The sequence below is a fragment of the Oncorhynchus keta genome, chromosome 34 (assembly GCF_023373465.1).
Source record: "Oncorhynchus keta strain PuntledgeMale-10-30-2019 chromosome 34, Oket_V2, whole genome shotgun sequence".
NCBI classification, from domain to species: Eukaryota; Metazoa; Chordata; class Actinopteri; order Salmoniformes; family Salmonidae; genus Oncorhynchus; species Oncorhynchus keta.
In genome coordinates this window covers 81,931,564-81,954,170 of record NC_068454.1, presented here as the reverse complement: position 1 = coordinate 81,954,170, position 22,607 = coordinate 81,931,564, and the positions used below count along the sequence as shown (strand labels likewise).

At 46.0% G+C, this 22,607-nt stretch overlaps 3 protein-coding genes and 1 pseudogene across 6 annotated transcripts in view; 2 read left to right on the top strand and 2 right to left on the bottom strand.

The window, feature by feature from the left end:
* Positions 1-745, bottom strand: part of LOC118382796 (testis-expressed protein 10 homolog) — a 59,251-nt gene extending 58,506 nt beyond the window's left edge. Inside the window, exon 1 of the mRNA XM_052492692.1 lies at positions 267-745. The gene's annotated coding sequence lies outside the window, so the exon portion shown is untranslated. The remainder of the gene's footprint in view (positions 1-266) is intronic.
* LOC118382792 (uncharacterized) lies at positions 629-6,870 on the top strand. Of its 4 annotated transcripts, none has more exons than XM_052495651.1 (12): positions 629-744; positions 988-1,075; positions 2,122-2,152; positions 3,638-3,721; positions 3,920-4,062; positions 4,179-4,304; positions 4,404-4,449; positions 4,530-4,577; positions 4,979-5,361; positions 5,446-5,550; positions 5,923-6,034; positions 6,149-6,870. In XM_052495651.1, the coding sequence occupies exons 2-12, from the start codon at positions 989-991 to the stop codon at positions 6,163-6,165; spliced, it is 1,182 nt and encodes a 393-aa protein (XP_052351611.1). In that variant the 5' UTR covers positions 629-744; position 988; the 3' UTR covers positions 6,166-6,870. The 4 variants fall into 4 exon arrangements, with proteins under 4 accessions (XP_052351611.1, XP_035625368.1, XP_035625370.1 ...); XM_035769475.2 differs by having other exon boundaries at positions 5,920-6,034; XM_035769477.2 differs by having other exon boundaries at positions 716-741; positions 984-1,075; positions 5,920-6,034.
* A 937-nt stretch (positions 6,871-7,807) lies between these two features.
* LOC118382795 (uncharacterized) lies at positions 7,808-11,434 on the bottom strand (annotated as a pseudogene).
* A 285-nt stretch (positions 11,435-11,719) lies between these two features.
* Positions 11,720-22,607, top strand: part of LOC118376524 (meckelin-like) — an 18,058-nt gene continuing 7,170 nt past the window's right edge. Inside the window, exons 1-18 of the mRNA XM_052495637.1 lie at positions 11,720-11,968; positions 12,420-12,508; positions 12,828-12,918; positions 13,140-13,239; positions 13,595-13,661; positions 15,398-15,469; positions 15,743-15,805; positions 15,939-16,093; positions 16,257-16,365; positions 16,454-16,540; positions 16,854-16,919; positions 17,236-17,389; positions 17,466-17,586; positions 17,682-17,787; positions 17,918-17,974; positions 18,195-18,293; positions 21,564-21,662; positions 21,944-22,033. Coding sequence (XP_052351597.1) covers positions 11,782-11,968; positions 12,420-12,508; positions 12,828-12,918; positions 13,140-13,239; positions 13,595-13,661; positions 15,398-15,469; positions 15,743-15,805; positions 15,939-16,093; positions 16,257-16,365; positions 16,454-16,540; positions 16,854-16,919; positions 17,236-17,389; positions 17,466-17,586; positions 17,682-17,787; positions 17,918-17,974; positions 18,195-18,293; positions 21,564-21,662; positions 21,944-22,033 — 1,812 coding nt within the window. The 5' untranslated portion in view covers positions 11,720-11,781. The remainder of the gene's footprint in view (positions 11,969-12,419; positions 12,509-12,827; positions 12,919-13,139; positions 13,240-13,594; positions 13,662-15,397; positions 15,470-15,742; positions 15,806-15,938; positions 16,094-16,256; positions 16,366-16,453; positions 16,541-16,853; positions 16,920-17,235; positions 17,390-17,465; positions 17,587-17,681; positions 17,788-17,917; positions 17,975-18,194; positions 18,294-21,563; positions 21,663-21,943; positions 22,034-22,607) is intronic.

Here is a 22,607-nt window from a genome sequence, read left to right as displayed (position 1 = left end):
AAATTGCAACCAATTCTCTAATATAGTTCACTACTTTTGTTCTGACCAGAGCCAAACAGGGTTGATATTGATGAAGTGGTTCACTATATGGGGAATATGGTGCCATTTGACACAATAACGAAGTGTGTGCTAGTGCTGGACCAGGAGACCACAATCAGTGGGCAGCAGTGAGTTTGCAAGCCAGCAAGCTATCGGCTCGAACACAGAATCTATGAGCAGTAAACCCAGAATAATTGATTGCGTTATTGCGTAATAGTAATACCCACGTGTGTTGACACTGTCAGAAATAATTGTGCAAGCAGTAGCCTTCCCGCGCGGAATGTAGCTTTTGAAGACGGTCAATTAGCAAAACAAAGCTCGTGCTGTTTCTTTACAAACATGGGCCTTTCTCTTTGATACGACAACTAGCTAAGCTGTCTCCACATTTGCCTGCAACAATTTTTTCCCCTGTTCTCAATTTCACGTCTACATATAGCAGTGTTTTATTGCAACTTGTGTAAAGGATACATTTCAAATGAAAAAAAATATGTCGTTCTTATCTTTTAATATTTTTTTATTAATTTGAACTCAAATTTCCGAGTTCGAGTACACAGGCAAACGCATAGGCTCACAAAATCAGGTACGTCATGGGTCTTTCTATAAAGAGATACACAATTGCGCGTGCGTCAATTTGCTAGTTGTTCTTCTTGACACGCAAAATTCACCCCGCTCTGGTTTGCGTTAGCGAATCTAGTTTTTTTTCAGGTAGAGTATTTCATGTCACTCATACCACACCCTATTTATTCTATAGTAACCCTGGAGGACGTTGTCCGGGTAGTGTTACTATATTGTGGCTACAGCTAGCCAATCACCATCTTTTGCACGGTGCGTGGTCAAGTGATTTTGCCCACAAGGCCAGCTGCTTTGTTTCTTAGTCGCCCTAAAAAAGATGTGGCCCATATAGCTAGATATTAAACGTTGTCTTTATTTGTTTTTGATGAATCTCAGAATGCAGCTTGGCTACAATCCAAGGCCATCTTATGGCGCCCCACCACAGAAGCGGTTCAGGGACGCTAATGGGGGGGCTAACAACAGGGTAAGTTCAGTCTCCCACGGTAATCATGCCAATTGCCCCCAGCTATGCCGTTTTCCCCCGGTTAGGATTATAGTTGTATTACTAGTCATTTACAACCCAGATGAGGTTAATGAATCCATCCCGAATAGTGTCTATTGTGATGAGGATTCCAAAACAGTGGTTTTGTGAGTACTGTGTACGTTGTCGTTGTATGGTCTTCTAACCGGTTTCATTCCTAAAGTTGTAGCAGTGCTCTGTGCAGAGGAAGTGGTATGGACCCTTACCAGCCGCCCTTGGCTGGACAAAGACACTGGACACTGCTGGAGCAGCAGGGACTGATCAGTGCTCTCTGGTCTCCTGAGTGTTTCTGTGGAGATGCGGCCTGCTACATTGCCCCTCAATCAGGGCTTGAGTTACCCATTGACTACGAGATTCTAAAGAGTATTGTGGGCAGCAGTAATTCCAGACAACCCTGTTACCAAGTGTAGAAGGGCTGCAACTAACGAGGGTAACAGGGCTGGGTGTTTTCTCTGGGCAATCTCATGCCCTCCATCACTGTCTTTCTAGTAAGTGGGCAGTCAGCCCCCATAACACTTTTCCTGCTGAGATATTAGCACTAGGGCTCACTGGCAGCTTGGTTCTATGATGCCTTTGTGACAGATATATTCTGATTGGAACACCTGACTAGAGTACTTGTACTTTCGTTTCAAGGTAAAGCGCATGTGTACGGTGCAGAGTCAGTAACAGCTCAGTTCCCTCATGTCACTGACCGGGTCATGGAGGAGAGGCTGAAAGGACATTTCTCGCTCTCCATAGAGACAGGAGTGCAGTAGGGTTCTCCCATGTGTTTTTCTGCTGTGGTCCACCTGAAGCTTTTGCTTAAACCAAACCAATGTTTCTATCCAGAACCCATTCTTAAGCTGCAACCCCTGTGGGGGGATTGCAGGGGATCCTGACCCACTGTTTGGGGAACAGTGCAGTGGGGTTTGCCCCCTGTGCTGCCGCCTCCAGTCTCACTAATGCCTGTCTGTCTCTCTCTCCTTCGGCCTGGTTATCCCAACTGACAGAGAAAGCAGCCTAACTTCTCTGCTGACATAGGTAAGTTCTGCCTCCACACAGCATCACTGCCGCTGATAGGAGGTTGGGAGCTGTGACTTCACATCCTCCTGCCTTTTTGCTGGTGGCTGATTGGGCAGGGGGCAAGTCCTAGCGTGGGCTCTGGGCTGCGTCTGAGATTCACTGCCTCTTAGAGGTTGCTGTAAATGCCAGTGAACTTACTCACTGCCCACAGGTTTAGGCTGTGTGGCTCACAAAGGCTTTTCCCTAGTGTTAATTTCAATGACTTTTTGGGGGGTCTGTCTTTGATACAATGTGCATAAATCTCATAAAATTTCATAAAACACTTTGTTCCATGATATTCAGTCTGAACAACTTTAGAAACCACAACGTGAAACCTGTCCTCTCAGAAGAATGTCTAACGAGGGAACTCATAGGTGTACAAGTGCTCTGCAGTCCTGTAGAGCTGTTGCCCCATATTGGTGCATGTCAAATCAGTAAGGATCCTGTCTGGGTCAGATGTTGTGGGCCCAAATGACTGCTGTGCATCACCCAGTTGTGTGCTACACATTGGTGGTGGATGAGATGGGATACTCCATCCCAATGTAATTTAGGGCTATCAGCCCCCGGCACAAAAATGTGGCCTCATAGGCCTATGGTAGTTCAGATGGGCAATGGATGCTGACAGCAGAATTTTCTTTCAGGGCCTTTGTGGCCCTCAAAGAGTAGGAAGTGTTTCAACTCACTGTCTGCCAATGGGGCTGGGACCTGCTGTGCCCATGCAAGAGTTTCACTGCTTTGATTGGACACGGGTATGGAGGAGTAGCTGATGGGAGTGAGAGAATCCTATATCCCAGCTCTGACCTGTGTCTAGGTGGGCAGAAGAACTGCAGCCCCCATGGTTTTCAGCAGGCCTCCATGCCTCAGATTAGCTTCTCTTCTGTGTAGTGGTCAGTACTATAACCCTGGCACGAAACAGACCCTGGTGTGCCTTCCAGGCAACCTTCTAATGAATCATGATCTTGTGAAGGTGGGGCTCGAATTGCACACAGCGAAACAAATTAAGTTATTTTTGGTTACCAGCAACTTTGATTACCAGCCAGAGCAGGAGATTCCAGTACTCCCAACCAATCTGTGTTTTTAGCAGAAACTAACTAGCACACAAATGGTAAGGATTCTTACCAGATGTTGTCGATGATGCACGGCTGGAAACGGGACCTGAGAGGCTCAGAAGAGCAGGGGTTGTGTTTCTAACTGTTGTTCAGTAAATGAAGGACCTCTAAACTCCACTACAAGTCTTTTGACTGGGGGTTTGTGTAAGGAATGCACAGTGACCTTTTTAAAGCTATACCTTCTTTTGAAGTGTTTCACTTCGTGAAGTATGAGGCTCTTCGGCTATTGGCTGTCTGCTGGTCAGTTGACTGGACGTGTGGACCCTTTGGTCTCACCTGCCCGTGGGTAGGATGGCGATCTCATTATGCAGTCTCTGCCATGTTTGTGCTTTGTTGACTTCTGTGCGTTTCCCAGTGTTCACCACCAAGGCGGGAAATGTACAGACCATCCCCTGCTTGACCAAACAGTTGAAGGCCATCACTGGTGAGACTGTCATTGGTGAGTACCTACTCATTGCACCATGGTAGTAGCCCTATGCCAAGGGTCCAAGAGATTTAAGTCAAGTCACTCCATTGCACTCTTTCACTGATATAGGCTTCATGGGGCACTATGATTTGTTTTTCGAGTCTATGATTGGTTGTTGCGATGTTTCATTGCCCATGGTTGTTTGATAGAGCTGTCACTCATGTTCTGCAGGTCTTCAGTATGTGTGGGAGTACCGGAGCCCTAGTAAGTCAGTCCCACCCCATTACCAGTGTAAACTCTGCAAGAAGGTAAGCCGTCTGCAGACTGACATGCTGGGTCACATCAAGGGCTGGAAGCACTCCTTCAGATACATGGTGAGGCTGTGTGTGTGTCACTTAACTTTCACAGTATAAGTCCCTGTAAAAGGCTGTTGGATCTACAGGTCTGTGTTATGATGCTGTGTAACTGTATGGTCTCATCTGTTCTCCAGAAGCAAAATCATTCTGACAAGATGCCCTTTAAGGAAGATGCTGCCAAAAAGGACCATGAAGTGAGGAAGAAGGTGAAAGAAGCAGCAGCAGAGCTGGAGAGGGCAGAGGGCAGGGGACAGCTAAAGGTGAGAAGGAGGAGCAGAAAGTTATGGATGAGGAAAATAAAACACGGTGACCTCGCGGGTGATGTTGGTTGTTGAATTGATTATGTATGGTGTTTTCAGGTGATTCTGAAGGAGCCCAGTGAGGTCCAAGCGTTTGCAGGACTACGTATGTTTTTCTATGTTTATTCTCAAGTTTGTCTGTTTTTAAATATACTGTGGTTCTGACATATCTCCCTGTCATCACAGGTTCAGCAATGGGAGGGCCAGGAGGAATGGGAGCTAGACCAAAACCAGGTGAGTGTGTGGGGGAGAGAAGTGTAAGGTTGCCTCTGAGGTGATTAATCTCCCGTGGGCAGATTCTGAATGTAGACTGAGATAATCTGCAAGGACTGAATGGGATGCGTGAGATCCGAACAGCATTAGTTCCAGTTTTGTTTTTCATCACTGGTTATTTGGCCTTATTGGGTAAAGGCGGTGCTTAACCTGCTTCGCCTCCAGTGTGTCGGGTTTGTTGAGTTTGTTTGCAATTTCAAACAAGTATAAATAGTCAAGCAACTGTCCAAATTACTTGAGATTTTACTTCTGGGTTAACAGAGATTGCTGAGGTGATAAGATCTTTATTGTGTGCTTGACTGGTCTATGTTGGGATGCAGTGTTGTGTAGTAGTCCAAATGCAGTCTTTTGTCTCCCTCTAGGTGGCAGGTTTGCAGAGCCTCTGTTCCCAGAGGAGTTCCCTCTCCAAGGCGGCGGCCTCAACCACCCCATGGGTGGTATGGGGGGCTACTCTGACCCCCTGCCTCGCTCCACTCCCTCTACGGCCTTCCAGAAAAGGGACATGAGCTTCCGAGGCTACCCTGACAATACGGGGGGGCAGAGGCTAGGGGGTTCAGCCGATGGCTTTGGGCTGGGAGGGGGAAGGGACGGAGGCTTTGGCCAGGAGGGGCTGTTGGGGGAGAGTCCGGGAAGCTGCTACCCTGATGAGCTCAGAGGGGGACAGATGGGAAGTGAATCAGGCCAAGGGTTGATGGGAGCTGTACCTGAAACCAGCAGCCTTCCGACCACGCTACTCAAATACCTGGTTAGTGGAACTGTGTGTGAAACTATGCTTTCTCATGTTATTTAAACATGCTGTGTGTGTTGAGGGTCTGTTTCCTGTGTGTAGGATAATTTCCAAATCGAGAACGAGGGTGATGCTCATATCGTGCTGAAGGTGACACAGAAGCTGACAGATGTCCTAATGGACTACAGACTTAGGAGTGTTTCCTCGGTATGCCGCACACACACACACACACACTGTGCTCTGTCAGCTGCAATACCAATGCAACAAGCAGCTCTCAGGTTCTTCCTACAACAGGAACTGGTGACGTGAGGATAAATGTCACTTGATTCAGTCCTTTAACCCACTTCCTGTCTGTTCAGTCAGTGAGTTATTGCTGTTCATTATGGCAGTACAAAGCAGTGCTCTAGAACCTTCTGTGTTCTGACAGCACACGTCCTTACTGTAGCTAAACCTGTTCCTTGTGTACTCCCATACAGTCGTAAGGTAGATGGTGTGATTCAGGAAACCAAAGAATTCCTCAGTAGTTTGTCCCCTTTGATGTTCTCCTTGATTCAGTGTATGTGCGTTTGACTCCAGCAGGGTCCTAGTATGAAGAGCAGTTTGTCGCTGGACTCCATGAGCTACTCCGATTCTCCCAGAATGTCTAGCAGTAGTGACCGCTTCTCAGGTGGCTTCTCTGGGAACCTCTCTGGTACGCACGGCCCCAGTTGACAAATTAAATACACACGTCCAGCCTTTTAATGGCTGTAGTTTGGTTCAGAAATAACCTACAGTACATCAGTCACCTATTTTATCTCCTCTGCAGGCCCTTCCAGATACTGATGGTCCATCCAGGTACTACAACTAACTGATCCATCCCCACGTGACACATCCACCTTCCTGGGGTAACCCATCCTCTGCCTCACCCCCAAGATATACCCTGTCCATGGGGTCTGCAGCTGTCTGTCTAGCCACTGAACATTTTTATTTTATATAATGTTCCTTCAAAGCAGAAACTGATACAATTGTGTACTTATTAGTGCAGACTTTGTTTTTACCTAACTTCTTTTGACATGCATAGGTTGGACTAAAGTTAGACTTTTAGTTTTAACCATTGTCTGTATTCATGTGATTTTGGCATTTATTTTACTGTGGTTTCTCGGACAAATCTTGACTGTTTAGAAATTAAGTGTTTGATAGAAAACAATTGTAATGTTTAAGGAAACAGATGTTTGGCGGTAAATGGGTTACTGATGTACTGACTGCTGTTTTTCTCCACACCTGGCTTCACTTGTGGGATCATCTGAGACCAGCCACCCTGACAGCTGATAAAACTGAGTATTTGTGTCTGTATTAAAGCCCTTTTGTGGGGAATCCCAGAATGTGTGGTGCATTTGGAATGTATCCAGACCCTGACTTTTTCCACATTTTTCTTACGTTACAGCTGTATTCTAAAAGGTATTAATCTACACACACTACCCAGTAAGTAAAAACAGGCTTTTGTAAATGTTTGTAAATGTATTAAACTGAAATATATTTGCATAAGTATTCAGACCCTTTACTCAGTAGTTTGTTGACGCACCATTGCCAGCAATTACAGCCTCGAGTTGTCTGGTATGTCAGATTGGATAGGGAGCATCACTGCATAGCTATTTTCAGGTCTCTCCAGAGACTGTTGCTTGGATTCAAGTCCGGGCTCTGGCTGGGACACTCCCGGACATTGAGACTTGTTCTGAAACCACTCCTGGGTTGTATTGGCTGTGTACTTAGGGTTGTTGTCCTGTTGAAATTGAACCTTTGCCCCAGTCTGAGGTCCTGAGCACTCTGGAGCAGGTTTTCATCAAGGATCTCTACTTTGCTCTGTTCGTCTTTCCCATGGTCCTGATGAGTCTCCCTGCCATTGAAAAACATCCCCACGGCATGATGCTGCCACCATACTTAACCATAGGGATGGTGCCAGGTTTTCACCAGATGTGACGCTTGGCATTCAGGCCAAAGAGTTAAACCTTGGTTTCATCAGACCAGGTGCATTTTAGCAAACTCCAAGTGGGCTGTCTTGTGCCTTTACTGAGGAGTGGCTTCCATCTGTCCTCTACCATAAAGGCCTGATTGGTGGAGTGCTGCCGAGATGGTTGTCCATCTGGAAGTTTCTCCACAGGGGAACTCTGGCGCTCTTGTCAGTGACCATCAACCCGATGGTATGTATTTAATCCATTTTAGAGTACTTTCCAAATGCCCAGTATGGAGGATGTTGTTCCTTCGCTGTAAAACTAGAACTGTGCATCAGCCAGGGGATTCCATGAGTTGATTTTCTGATCCAACAAAATAGGGAACTGAAAATAAACTCTCAGTGGTGTCATCTGTTTCTCCAGCTGTGTGAGAAATGTTGCTGGCTCTCAAGTTGACCTTAAATCTACCATAAACGGAGTGAATTGACATACTAGCATAATTGAAAACAGTTTAAGAGTTAATCAAAATCAGGTCACTTTGGTAACAGAATCGGGTAACATTTAATTAGTGCCAAAAATAAACAAATATTGGTTTCATAAAGTAATGTCTTGCCATGTTGTTTCTGGGCCTGCAAAATCCTCAGTTTTAAACTGAGCCACAGCCTCACCGATGCCATTGCCATCTTGATCATGCAGAATGTAGATAAACTGTTCAGTCAGAGGAAGGTCGCAGGGGGAAAAAATTATTCCCACTTTCATCACGTATGACTGGCTGTTTCGTATGTCAACACGTCTGTGCTGTGGGAAACGGTCTCTCAATCTGATGTTTCTCCTCGCTTCGCTCTGACACTGCTAGTGTTGTCTTGGGGTTGCCATGGTGTCTCCCAGTTGACAACATGGCTTGCATCTTCTCCTTGGTGACAGATGAGACGTCTATGGCCTGGGAACCAACATGGCAGCCGTTGAGGTTCAAAGCATAAACGTAGTCTTCCGTTTGGTCGAATATTACAAACGCTGTATCTGTCCTCTCGCTATCCTTATACAGTAAGTGTAATATTTTGCTGTTTGTGATGTTCGGACAGCCAAACAATTATTTTCTCATTCTTCGTTATTGTTTTGAATAGATTTTTTGGCCATAATACAGTACTCCATGCTCGGGACTCACAGGATCTGGGCCTCTTCGCTGACCGTGACCTGTCCTCAGAGCGCCTCTTGGCCCAGATCCTGTGTGTTTCTCTGTCAGGCTCATACAAGATTGGTCTTTGGGTTCTGTATGAGGGCCTTGCCCTTTCCTGGTGCTGCATTTCCTTGGATTCTAATGAGGGTCCATCTCTGGATTGTATACGAGGGTATTTCTTGGGGGTTGTACAAGGTTTTATCTCTCTGGGTTGTGGGCCTATACAAGGGGTTTTCCAATGGGTCATATGAAGGGTTCTGACACTGCTGGATGGCATAGCTCCACATCTCCTCAGAGGCCCAGTTGCTGGTGGTTGAAGCTGAGAGCATCACATGCGTCCTGGGCCCAAACTTTACAAGGCAGCCCTGTCTCACGCCCAGCTTCACATTAGCTATAACATCCTGGACCAACAGGCCTTTGAAGAAGTGGCAGATCTCCTGGCTGGTGACAGTTTTTGGCAGGCCAAAGAGCTTGACGTAGCCTGGTCTTGGCCTGTAAGCCTCTTCTGGTCTCCTTAGCTGGTTTGGGGCGGCAGGCTAGCCTAGTGGTTAGAGCGTTGGACTAGTAACAGGCACAGCTGTGTTTTTAGCCCTGAGCACAGGACCGACAGTTGCACTAGCGACAGTGCTGAGCACAGGACCAGGTGCTGCTGTCGCTTTGTTGTGCTCTCCTGGCTGATTAGACTGCAGTCCTTGGATAACAGCAACAAGGCCGAACAGTAGGGCTGTGGCAGGGTTGGGCAAGGGCGCTACAGGTGGAAGGAGCTTCTCCCTCTGTAGTTTGGACTCCATTTTTCATTGCAGTTCTGCGATGCTACTAATATGTAGGGTCACCGCAGACTTTCTAAGAAGAGTTCCAGAGCACCTCATTGAGTGATAGCCATCTTTATTTTAATTTACTAGGCAAGTCGGTTAAGAACAAATTCTTATTTTCAATGATGGCCTAGGAACAGTGGGTTAACTGCCTGTTCAGGGGCAGAACGACAGATTTGTACCTTGTCAGCTCGGAGATTCGAACTTGCAACCTTTCGGTTACTAGTCCAACGCTCTAACAAATAGGCTACCCTCCTGCCCCAAATCTCCCTCTGTAGTGAACACAATGAACGCTTCACCAAGGTATCCTTCTATAATACACTGCTCAAAAAAAATAAAGGGAAAACTAAAATAACACATCCTAGATCTGAATGAATGTAATATTCTTATTAAATACATTTCTTTACATAGTTGAATGTGCAGACAACAGAATCACACATTATCAATGGAAATCAAATTGATCAACCCATGGAGGTCTGGATTTGGAGTCACATTCAAAATTAAAGTGGAAAACCACACTACAGGCTGATCCAACTTTGATGTAATGTCCTTAAAACAAGTCAAAATGAGGCTCAGTAGTGTGTGTGGCCTCCATGTGCCTGTATGACCTCCCTACAACACCTGGGCATGCTCCTGATGAGGTGGCGGATAGTCTCCTGAGGGATCTCCTCCCAGACACGGAGTAAAGCATCCGCCAACTCCTGGACAGTCTGTGGTGCAACGTGACGTTGGTGGATGGAGCGAGACATGATGTCCCAGATGTGCTCAATTGGATTCAGGTCTGGGGAACGGGTGGGCCAGTCCATAGCATCAATGCCTTCCTCTTGCAGGAACTGCTGACACACTCCAGCCACATGAGGTCTAGGATTGACTTGCATAAGGGGGTACCCAGGGCCAACCGCACCAGCATATGGTCTCACAAGGGGTCTGAGGATCTCATCTCGGTACCTAATGGCAGTCAGGCTACCTCTGGCGAGCACATGGAGGGCTGTGCGGGCCCCCAAAGAAATGCCACCACACACCATGACTGACCCACCGCCAAACCGGTCATGCTGGAGGATGTTGCAGGCAGCAGAACGTTCTCCACAGCGTCTCCAGACTGTCACGTGCTCAGTGTGAACCTGCTTTCATCTGTGAAGAGCACAGGGCGCCAGTGGCGAATTTGCAAATCTTGGTATTCTCTGGCACATGCCAAACATCCTGCACGGTGTTGCGCTGTAAGCACAACCCCCACCAGTGGACGTCACGCCCTCATACCACCCTCATTGAGTCTTTCTGACCGTTTGAGCAGACACATGCACATTTGTGGCCTGTTGGAGGTCATTTTGCAGGGCTCTGGCAGTGCTCCTCCTGCTCAAAGGCGGAGGTAGCGGTCCTGCCCCTGGGTTGTTGGCCTCCTCCACGTCTCCTGATGTACTGGCCTGTCTCCAGGTAGCGCCTCCATGCTCTGGACACTATGCTGACAGAGACAGCAAACCTTCTTGCCACAGCTCACATTGATGAGCCACTTGTGGGTTGTAGTCTCATGCTACCACTAGAATGAAATCACCACCAGCATTCAAAAGTGACCAAAACATCAGCCAGGAAGCATAGGAACTGAGAAGTGGTCTGTGGTCACCACCTGCAGAACCACTCCTTTATTGGGGGGGTTTTGCTAATTGCCTATAATTTCCATGTGTTGTCTATTCCATTTGCACAACAGCATGTGAAATTTGTCAATCAGTGTTGCTTCTTAAGTGGACAGTATGATTTCACATAAGTGTGATTGACTTGGGAGTTACATTGTGCTGTTTAGGTGTTCCCTTTATTTTTTTGAGCAGTGTATACACACACACACACACACAACCTTCTGGGATGTATAAGTTGGTAAAGAAACTTATCTTCGTATGTCTTCAGCCACGGCCTCAATATTCAGACCCTGCAACCGAAGTACATGGTCATATTTAACTCCTTTTATCTGGCAAACAGAGGTCTGGAAACAGATACAAAAGTGTCTTTAACATGAAGCAGAAATCGAGTTATTTAATACATTAAGAACAGCAACAAAAGGATACACATTTAAATGGGCACATTTTTTACTTAAATTAAGAACATCCAAATTCCAGATTTTCCAGAACAATTAAACACCTTAAGTAACCAACAACACAACTGATGAACGCTGACACGCGGTACATGATTATGAACATCTGGTTGGCAAGCTAGTTAGCCCCGAGGCACCGTGGCTGTGAAATGAGACATTTAAGAATATTTGAAACAGCTCAACTCCTCAAATTACTTACTAGGTGAAAACTATAACAACTCTGGCTTCTCTGTATTTCAACCTTTTATATCGTAATTTTGTGTGATGCTGATAGGTCGAAATATTGTCCCTTTATGAGCCCGACCACATTAACTGTGCACGAGCTGCCACATGTGCGCATTTTATGGGGAAGTAGGGAGGCGCAAGAAAAGTGGCGCGAGCACACGCCCCAAAAGACAGAAGGGGTTGTGGGTAAAATAACAGGAAGTCAGTTTCTCTACCATGGCAACGGGGATGCTACTTGTGTGCGGATTGGCACTATTTCTAACAATAAAATCAAACCTACTTCACTCCCAGCAGTTTACGATTTCGTTTCAGCGTCCTTCAGACTGCAGCGTGGAACAGTTCTACGACATCTCCAGTCAGTCCTGTGTGAAATGCGGACCGAACCAGAGTACGAGTGCAACTGGTGCGTTATCAATGGTGTTGTTGGTTGTACTGTGACTAACGGGCTACCTAATTAGCAGTACGCTAATCCACTCCAATCTGGGTTTGTTGTAGAGTCAATCGCTTTGTTTAAAACTTTATGTGTAAGAATAGAACAGGCTCAACCTTCTTTGCTAAATAGTACTTAACTACAGCAGTAGCGAATCATAAGGGAGGAATGTATGTATTGCAGTAAACCACCTGGCTAGCTAGCTGGCTAGAATTGGATAATAATGCAGCTAATATAGTCTAAACTGGCCTGCTAGTTGCATTGTCCTATATGTAGACTATGTTAGCTGGTTCATCAGTCAATAAGATTGCTGCAAGTATTGTTTGTTGAGAGAAATGGCACTGGTGGTTTACAACGTAACCTACATCTGTGTCCACTGTTATAATCTCTTGTGTTAACCAATTACCCTCTCCTCCTTCATCAGGTCTGTCTTGTGAATGTGTGACTGGGTTCAGAGTTCTCGCCACCAACGGAGCTTCCATCACCTGTCAGAAGTGTCCACTAGAAAAAACGGTATGTTCTTATTCCGTACTACTAGACAGTACATCACACCATATAATACAGTGCTATTTCTATTTACTTATCATTCACTGACCAGTTTAAAGGTCTCAGTCAATACAGATTGTCCTGGGAAGTGTGCTGAACACAGGAGATTGGTTGCACCGTAGTTGGGGAGGACAGCTCATGGTAATGGCTGGAGAGGAATAAGGGGAATGGTATCAAACACATGGTTACATCATTGCTACGTTCCAGCAATTATTATGAGCTGTTCTCCCCTCAGCAGCCCCCACTGGTGCTGAACTGCATGTGTTGTTCTGCCTGTCTCCTGTAGGCAGTAACAGAGGATGGCTATGGGTGTATCCTCTGTCCGGGCAGTCTGACTGAGCAGGGAACCTGTCAGTGCCCGTCTGGGAGTATACTGGGTGAGTAAAACTGGGAGTATACTGGGTGAGTAAAACTGGGAGTATACTGGGTGAGTAAAACTGGGAGTATACTGGGTGAGTAAAACTGGGAGTATACTGGGTGAGTAAAACTGGGAGTATACTGGGTGAGACAGCAGCTGGAGGAGCCACGTCTACAGGGGATGTGATGGTGTTTATGGTGCGCCGCTGTGTGATGCTAATGTTGTATTGTTGTACTGTAGTGGAGCGGGATGTCCAGGGGAACCCTCTGGAAGAGGCCAGGTGTGAGGTGTGTAACGGAGCTGAACCTGCCCTCTCAGCCCCTAACAGCTACAGAGACAGGTACCAGACACAGCCAAGTCTTCCTGCAGAACAACTGATATTTCTGCTCTAAACTCTCAGATGGCATGACTTGTTAAGATTCTGCTGACTGAACCGTTTACTGTCTGTCTGTCTGACTGTCTCTGTCTGTCTCTGTCTGACTGCTCTCTTGTCTCTGTCTGACTCTGCCTGTCTCTGTCTGTCTCGGTCTGTCTCTGTCTGACTCTGCTCTCTTGTCTCTGTCTGTCTCTGTCTGACTGTCTCTGTCTGACTGCTCTCTTGTCTCTGTCTGACTCTGTCTGACTCTGTCTGACTCTGCCTGTCTCTGTCGGTCTCTGTCTGTCTCTGTCTGACTCTGCTCTCTTGTCTCTGTCAGGTGTCAGAGATGCCAGGCTTCCCTCATCAACACCTCTCAGTCCTGTATGTGTGGTTCCAACATCCTGGTGAGCCCACCCTCTATAATACGCGTGTGTGTCATGTATGGGTTTAAAATGAAATACAGTGCCTTGCGAAAGTATTCGGCCCCCTTGAACTTTGCGACCTTTTGCCACATTTCAGGCTTCAAACATAAAAATATAAAATTGTATTTTTTTGTGAAGAATCAACAACAAGTGGGACACAATAATTAAGTGGAACGACATTTATTGGATATTTCAAACTTTTTTAACAAATCAAAAACTGAAAAATTGGGCGTGCAAAATTATTCAGCCCCCTTAAGTTAATACTTTGTAGCGCCACCTTTTGCTGCGATTACAGCTGTAAGTTGCTTGGGGTATGTCTCTATCAGTTTTGCACATCGAGAGACTGAAATTTTTTCCCATTCCTCCTTGCAAAACAGCTCGAGCTCAGTGAGGTTGGATGGAGAGCATTTGTGAACAGCAGTTTTCAGTTCTTTCCACAGATTCTCGATTGGATTCAGGTCTGGACTTTGACTTGGCCATTCTAACACCTGGATATGTTTATTTTTGAACTATTCCATTGTAGATTTTGCTTTATGTTTTGGATCATTGTCTTGTTGGAAGACAAATCTCCGTCCCAGTCTCAGGCCTTTTGCAGACTCCATCAGGTTTTCTTCCAGAATGGTCCTGTATTTGGCTCCATCCATCTTCCCATCAATTTTAACCATCTTCCCTGTCCCTGCTGAAGAAAAGCAGGCCCAAACCATGATGCTGCCACCACCATGTTTGACAGTGGGGATGGTGTGTTCAGGGTGATGAGCTGTGTTGCTTTTACGCCAAACATAACGTTTTGCATTGTTGCCAAAATGTTCAATTTTGGTTTCATCTGACCAGAGCACCTTCTTCCACATGTTTGGTGTGTCTCCCAGGTGGCTTGTGGCAAACTTTAAACGACACTTTTTATGGATATCTTTAAGAAATGGCTTTCTTCTTGCCACTCTTCCATAAAGGCCAGATTTGTGCAATATACGACTGATTGTTGTCCTATGGACAGAGAGTCCCACCTCAGCTGTAGATCTCTGCAGTTTATCCAGAGTGATCATGGGCCTCTTGGCTGCATCTCTGATCAGTCTTCTCCTTGTATGAGCTGAAAGTTTAGAGGGACGGCCAGGTCTTGGTAGATTTGCAGTGGTTTGATACTCCTTCCATTTCAATATTATCGCTTGCACAGTGCTCCTTGGAATGTTTAAAGCTTGGGAAATCTTTTTGTATCCAAATCCGGCTTTAAACTTCTTCACAACAGTATCTCGGACCTGCCTGCCTGGTGTGTTCCTTGTTCTTCATGATGCTCTCTGCGCTTTTAACCGACCTCTGAGACTATCACAGTGCAGGTGCATTTATACGGAGACTTGATTACACACAGGTGGATTGTATTTATCATCATTAGTCATTTAGGTCAACATTGGATCATTCAGAGATCCTCACTGAACTTCTGGAGAGAGTTTGCTGCACTGAAAGTAAAGGGGCTGAATAATTTTGCACGCCCAATTTTTCAGTTTTTGATTTGTTAAAAAAGTTTGAAATATCCAATAAATGTCGTTCCACTTCATGATTGTGTCCCACTTGTTGTTGATTCTTCACAAAAAAATACAGTTTTATATCTTTATGTTTGAAGCCTGAAATGTGGCAAAAGGTCGCAAAGTTCAAGGGGGCCGAATACTTTCGCAAGGCACTGTACAAGTCTAGAGCATCCGTGAATCATATGTCGTGTTTCTTTACAGGCTGGAGGTATGTGTTTCCCTCCCAACAACCTCCCTACAGCCGTGAACCCTAATGTCAACTATGCCGAGCTGGTAAGTCAACACAACAGGGCCCAGTTTTTCAAATGTTATCTATCTGGATGTTGTCTATTGGATAAGATTAAATGCATAGAAATAGAACGAATAATTTACTTGAATGGGGTATTCCATTGTATTCATTCTATTTCTCTGTTCTATTCCTATGATAGGAAAAATCCTGGTAGATACTGTAATTTTTGAAAAACTGGGCCCAGAGCATCAGTGAGCCTGCTGTAGTTATGTGACTGTGGAATTATAGTAACACTGTTTGGTATGTTCCCCCTGTAGTCCCTTCCTGTGCAATCAGCATGGTTCTCCACAAACCTCTACTCTTCAGCAGCTGCCTGCTTGGTAAAATATACAGCCTCTCAAATACATGTTCACCTTTCTGTCCCTGGACGATCTATGTGCACTTGTCCATGTGTGTGGTGTGTCCGGCAGGTGTTCTCTGACCTGATCGTGTTGGTATGTGTTCATTGTACAGGTGTATACTAACCTGACAGCATGCCAGGCATTGGGGAACATGTGTGTGATGAACATGCACTCCTTCAGCAGCGTGGCCAACGATGCCTGTGGTCTCTACAACACCATCTTCAGAGCTACCGCAGCCCTGGGATCTACACAGGACATATCCTACTGGTAACCTCTAACCCTTTTCCTGACCCCTAACCTATAACCCCTAAAACATCTTCTGAAGATCTACTCTTGCTCTGGAGTCTCTAACCACTGTTTTCAACCAATAATGTAAAATCTGGAGTAGATCAATCAATGGAACTGTCCATTCCTGCCCCTGTGACTTTAGGAGAGCCAATCTCCCATGGCTTTACTACGGGGACCAGCCGGGTCTGGCCAACCGCGTGCTGCAGACAGAGCCACTTCCCACTGGATTCAGCTTCAAGGGACGCAACAGGGTCCGTAACACACACATTGACCCAACACTATTACCATAACACCTGTGATGATCACTCCGATTCTATGTGCGTTGTCTCTCTTTCTCAGAATACAGACATCAACCTAGTGGCTGCTGTCTACAACGCCAGAGGAGACTTCCTCCAATGGGAGAAAGTGGGAGGAAACAACCTGCAGGTAAAACAGGAAGTTCATCTTGAGCCTGACTAGTGAAGGCTAGTCTTGCATTGCCACACTTTGCAGTCTCATAATGACTCCCATTCATATTGACCTTCAAGCTGAGCTGTCTACTGTAGTAATATTTGTAACAACCTGAGGTTGGGAGCAGAGCCCTTAGTGACACACAAGTCTTGCCTAAAGGTGCTCTTCTTTCCATCACACTGCTGGTTCCAGTGTTGAGACGCCAGTGTTTCATGATACAACTCAGTCATAGATCAGTCGTTATCATTATTAGTTTTGACTTGAGGAAAGTGACTGTCTCCTCTCCCAGCTCTGTCCAGACACCGCCAGGAGACAGGAGGCAGCTTACACCTTTGGCACGGCCTACCAGGAGACTGTGAGTTTCTACCTCTATCCAGTGCTTGACTTGAACTGAAATGGGTTCCGGTACTCATTTTGGATGCCACTACTGTTTATACAGTATTTAGGTGCAGAAGCTCCACAATACTTTTGAGATAATATTCTATAAGAGGAACAGGAGCTCGAGCAGTAGAACATTTGCGGTGCCAGGACTCAGATCCGGTGAACTCCTGCCCAAGTCAAGCCCTGTCTCTATCTCATCAACATGTGCTGTGGTGTTTTCTCATGGTGACAGTTGTTTTGCGTTCTCACTTAGCGCCAATTCTATTACGTATATGTGTCTGTGTGTGTAGTGTGTTCTCTCCGTAGCAGACCTGTTGCGTGTTTATGCTGAGCCTTTATTCTACGATGTGTTTGTGGATCTGAGCCGAGGAGAGGACAGGAGACTGCTCCCCCTCCCCACACGCAACCTCAACCAAGAATACAACAGGAAGTTCATCAACCAAGGTGAATGTGGGAGGGGGTACATTTGTTTTAAGTCTTTTCTCCCTCAACAAGTATCTTGAATAACTGGTGTGTGTAGGTAACCTGAACGACTGGTACCTATCGAGACGTGTGTTACTGGTGGATACTCTGAGTGGGAGAGAGAAGAGCCTCGGCTCTCTGCCAAAAGTCATACGCATCGCAAGCAGCATCAGGATAGGGTGAGTTGCACACACAAACACACCTCCATGTAGGACTACACGCATTCATCAATGTTAGCAGGGTGTGAAAACATGTGTGTGTATTTATGACATAGGTTTCAGCTGGTGCCAGGGACCCAGAAGGGACAGGTGTTCCCTCCTCTCCTCTCTGTGACCTACTCAGACGTCCTCATCACTGCCCCAAACACACAGACTGTCTCTGTGGGTAACACACACACACACACACACACACACACACACACACACACACACACACACACACACACACACACACACACACACACACACACACACACATCCCTGATCCCACTGTAACTTCTGTGTGTTCTAGGTGTCGTTTGCTGTGGACTATGAGATGGACCAGACTGAGGCTCACATGAAGACTGATGTGAGTAACCAGGGGGCAGAGAACGAGAAGGGTAATGCTGTTGCGATTGCATGTATAGTGAAGACCATAATGATGTGTGTGTGTGTGTGTGTGTGTGTGTGTGTGTGTGTGTGTGTGTGTGTGTGTGTGTGTGTGTGTGTGTGTGTGTGTGTGTGTGTGTGTGTGTGTGTGTGTGTGTGTGTGTGTGTGTGTGTGTGTGTGTGTGTGTGTGTGTGTGTAGATCGCCCTAGGTGTGTTGGGTGGCGTTTCTGTTCTGTATTCCCTGGTGAAGACAGCCAGCTGGAAGAGGAGGATTGGCTCTCCTCTCATTGACATGGAGGTACCTGACCTTTAACCTGTTACCCCGACTTCTAACCAAATCAAATGTATTCATAAAGCCCTTCGTACATCAGCTGATATCTCAAAGTGCTGTACAGAAATCCAGCCTAAAACCCCAAACAGCAAGCAATGCAGGTGTAGAAGCACAGTGGCTAGGAAAAACTCCCTAGAAAGGCCAAAACCTAGGAAGAAACCTAGAGAGGAACCAGGCTATGAGGAGTGGCCAGTCCTCTTCTGGCTGTGCCGGGTGGAGATTATAACAGAACATGGCCAAGATGTTCATAAATGACCAGCATGGTCAAATAATAATAATCACAGTAGTTGTTGAGGGTGCAGCAAGTCAGCACCTCAGGAGTAAATGTCAGTTGGCTTTTCATAGCCGATCATTAAGAGTATCTCTAACGCTCCTGCTGTCTCTAGAGAGTTGAAAACAGCAGGTCTGGGACAGGTAGCACGTCCAGTGAACAGGTCAGGGTTCCAAAGCCACAGGCAGAACAGTTGAAACTGGAGCAGCAGCACGGCCAGGTGGACTGGGGACAGCAAGGAGTCATCATGCCAGGTAGTCCTGAGGCATGGTCCTAGGGCTTAGGTCCTCCGAGAGAGAAAGAAAGAGAGAATTAGAGAGAGCACACTTAAATTCACACAGGACACCGTATAAGACAGGAGAAGTAATCCAGATATAACAAACTGACCCTAGCCCCCGACACATAAACTACTGCAGCATAAATACTGGAGGCTGAGACAGGAGGGGTCAGGAGACACTGTGGCCCCATCCGATGATAGGGCCAAACAGGAAGGATATAACCCCACCCAATTTGCCAAAGCACAGCCCCCACACCACTAGAGGATATCTTCAACCACCAACTTACCATCCTGAGACAAGCCCGATTATAGCCCACACAGCCCGCCACGGCACAACCCAAGGGGGGCGCCAATCCAGACAGGAAGATCACGTCAGTGACTCAACCTCAGCCTCTGTAAAAGGGTTAGAGGCAGAGAATCCCAGTGGAGAGAGGGGAACCGGCCAGGCAGAGACGGCAAGGGCAGTTCGTTGCTCCAGAGCCTTTCCGTTCACCTTCACACTCCTGGGCCAGACGACACTCAATCATATGACCCACTGAAGAGATGAGTCTTCAGTAAAGACTTAAAGATTGAGACCGAGTCTGCATCTCTCACATGGCTAGGCAGACCATTCCATAAAAATTGAGCTCTATAGGAGAAAGCCCTGCCTCCAGCTGTTTGCTTAAAAATTCTAGGGACAATTAGGAGGCCTGCTTCTTGTGACCGTAGCGTACGTGTAGGTATGTACGGCAGGACCAAATCAGAGAGATAGGTAGGAGCAAGCCCATGTAATGCTTTGTAGGTTAGCAGTAAAACCTTGAAATCAGCCCTTGCCTTAACAGGAAGCCAGTGTAGGGAGGCTAACACTGGAGTAATATGATCAAATTATTTGGTTCTAGTCAGGATTCGAGCAGCCGTATTTGGCACTAACTGAAGTTTATTTAGTGCTTTATCCGGGTAGCCGGAAAGTAGAGCATTGCAGTAGTCTAACCTAGAAGTAACAAAAGCATAGATTAATTTTTCTGCATCATTTTTGGACAGAAAGTTTCTGATTTTTGCAATGTTACGTAGATGGAAAAAAGCTGTCCTTGAAACAGTCTTGATAGGTTCATCAAAAGAGAGATCAGGGTCCAGAGTAACGCCGAGGGCCTTCACAGTTTTATTTGAGACGACTGTACAACCATTAAGATTAATTGTCAGATTCAACAGAAGATCTCTTTGTTTCTTGTGACCTAGAACAAGCATCTCTGTTTTGTCTGAGTTTAAAAGTAGAAAGTAACCATTAACTTTAAACACCCAAATGCATTTATTTAAATGTAGAATTCGATTGCATGTTTGTCATATATTTTCCCTGACCTCTCTCTCTCTGCCTCTCCTTCTCTATTTTTCTGTCTCTCAACCCTCTTTTTCTCTGTCTCTCACCCCTCTTTTTCTCTGTCTCTCACCCCTCTTTTTCTCTCTCTCACCCCTCTTTTCTCTCTCTCTCTCACCCCTCTTTTTCTCTCTCACCCCTCACCCCTCTTTTTTTTCTCTGTCTCACCCCTCTTTTTCTTTTCTCTCTGTCTCACCCCTCTTTTTCTCTGTCTCACCCCTCTTTTCTCTGTCTCACCCCCTCTTTTTCTCTGTCTCTCACCCCTCTTTTTCTCTGTCTCTCACCCCTCTTTTTCTCTGTCTCTCACCCCTCTTTTTCTCTGTCTCACCCCTCTTTTTCTCTGTCTCTCACCCCTCTTTTCACCCCTCTTTTTCTCTGTCTCACCCCTCTCTTTTTCTCTGTCTCTCACCCCTCTTTTTCTTTTTCTTTTCTGTCTCACCCCTCTTTTTCTCTGTCTCACCCTTTTTCTCTTTTTTTCTCTGTCTCTCACCCCTTTTTCTTTTCTCTCTCTCACCCCTCTTTTTCTCTGTCTCACCCCTCTTTTTCTCTCTGTCTCTCACCCCTCTTTTTCTTTTCTCCCCTCTTTTTCTCTGTCTCTCACCCCTCTTTTTCTCTGTCTCTCACCCCTCTTTTTCTCTGTCTCTCACCCCTCTTTTCTCTGTCTCTCACCCCTCTTTTTCTCTGTCTCACCCCTCTTTTCTCTGTCTCTCACCCCTCTTTTCTCTGTCTCTCACCCCTCTTTTTCTCTGTCTCTCACCCCTCTTTTTCTCTTTTCACTCTGTCTCTCACCCCTCTTTTTCTCTGTCTCTCACCCCTCTTTTTCTCTGTCTTCACCCCTCTTTTTCTCTGTCTCACCCCTCTTTTTCTCTGTCTCTCACCCCTCTTTTTCTCTGTCTGTCTCACCCCTCTTTTTCTCTGTCTCTCACCCCTCTTTTTCTCTGTCTCTCACCCCTCTTTTTCTCTGTCTCACCCCTCTTTTTCTCTGTCTCACCCCTCTTTTTCTCTGTCTCACCCCTCTTTTTCTCTGTCTCACCCCTCTTTTTCTCTCTCACCCCTCTTTTTCTCTGTCTCTCACCCCCTCTTTTTCTCTCTCTCACCCCTCTTTTTCTCTGTCTCACCCCTCTTTTTCTCTGTCTCACCCCTCTTTTTCTCTGTCTCTCACCCCTCTTTTTCTCTCTCTCACCCCTCTTTTTCTCTGTCTCTCACCCCTCTTTTTCTCTCTCTCACCCCTCTTTTTCTCTGTCTCTCACCCCTCTTTTTCTCTGTCTCTCACCCCTCTTTTTCTCTGTCTCACCCCTCTTTTTCTCTGTCTCTCACCCCTCTTTTTCTTGCTCTCAGACCGTATTGAAGTTCCTGTTGTTTTACGCTGGTGATCTGGCTAACGTCTTCTTCTTCATCACCGTGGGAACAGGCCTGTACTGGCTCATCTTCTATAAGGTAGACAGGGACCCCCGCAGACAGACACACACCACATCCCCCCTCCCTCCACACACACACTAACAGACCTTTCCCTCTCTTGTACACCTTTACCTCTGACCTGTCTCTGGTCTTTACTCCTGTTTATACGGATTCTGATTTTATTCAAGTTTTTTCTCTTCTTTCTTCTCCTGGGCTGCACACTCAGACGGTGGAGGCAAGTCTTTCTCTTCTCCCCCCCCTCCTCTTTTCCTCTCCCCCTCCCACACAAGAACATTAAAAACATTTGTGTGTTTGTCTAGGCCCAGCATTTTGTGTCAGTGCTGCTACCGTTACCAGGTCTGCAGGAGGAGAGGTTTGTGGCGTATGTGGGCTGTGCCTTTGCTCTCAAGGTGAGGCCATCCCACACTGTTGACAGCTTGTGTTTGTATGCTTCTATTTGTCTAAAATTGTGGTATTCGAAGTCGGTGGAGCGACCCCTAGTGTGGGCGCGGGGGAATTGCAGTGGGGTCACCACGTTTTAAAAAGTATTATGTTTTGTTTTAAATGGCCGTGGGGATTACAGTACAGATTATTTTACAAATTAATTGTGATTTAGTAAATTATTTATATTGGTTCTCCTAATTTTGTAAGAGATAAAAATGAATTGAATGTTATTTGTTGATGTAAAATGTCAATTTTCAGATTTCTAAGGTTGTGTAAGTATATAAATTGGTTCAAACCACCTAAAACCAACTACGGCATAGATGATGGTAATAAGAGCTACAGCAGGTTCTCACCACTGGTGGGATAACATGCTGTAACGTCCCCAAACGTGCAGAAACATCTAGTTCCAAAATTCTAATACTTTTTTGTTTTGTGTGCCAACGCTAAGGATACCGCTTTGTGGCACACCTATAGGAAAACTGTCAGGAAAATAGGGCTGGTGTTAATATAGGTGAATCTGTTGAAACTTGCACTTCAACT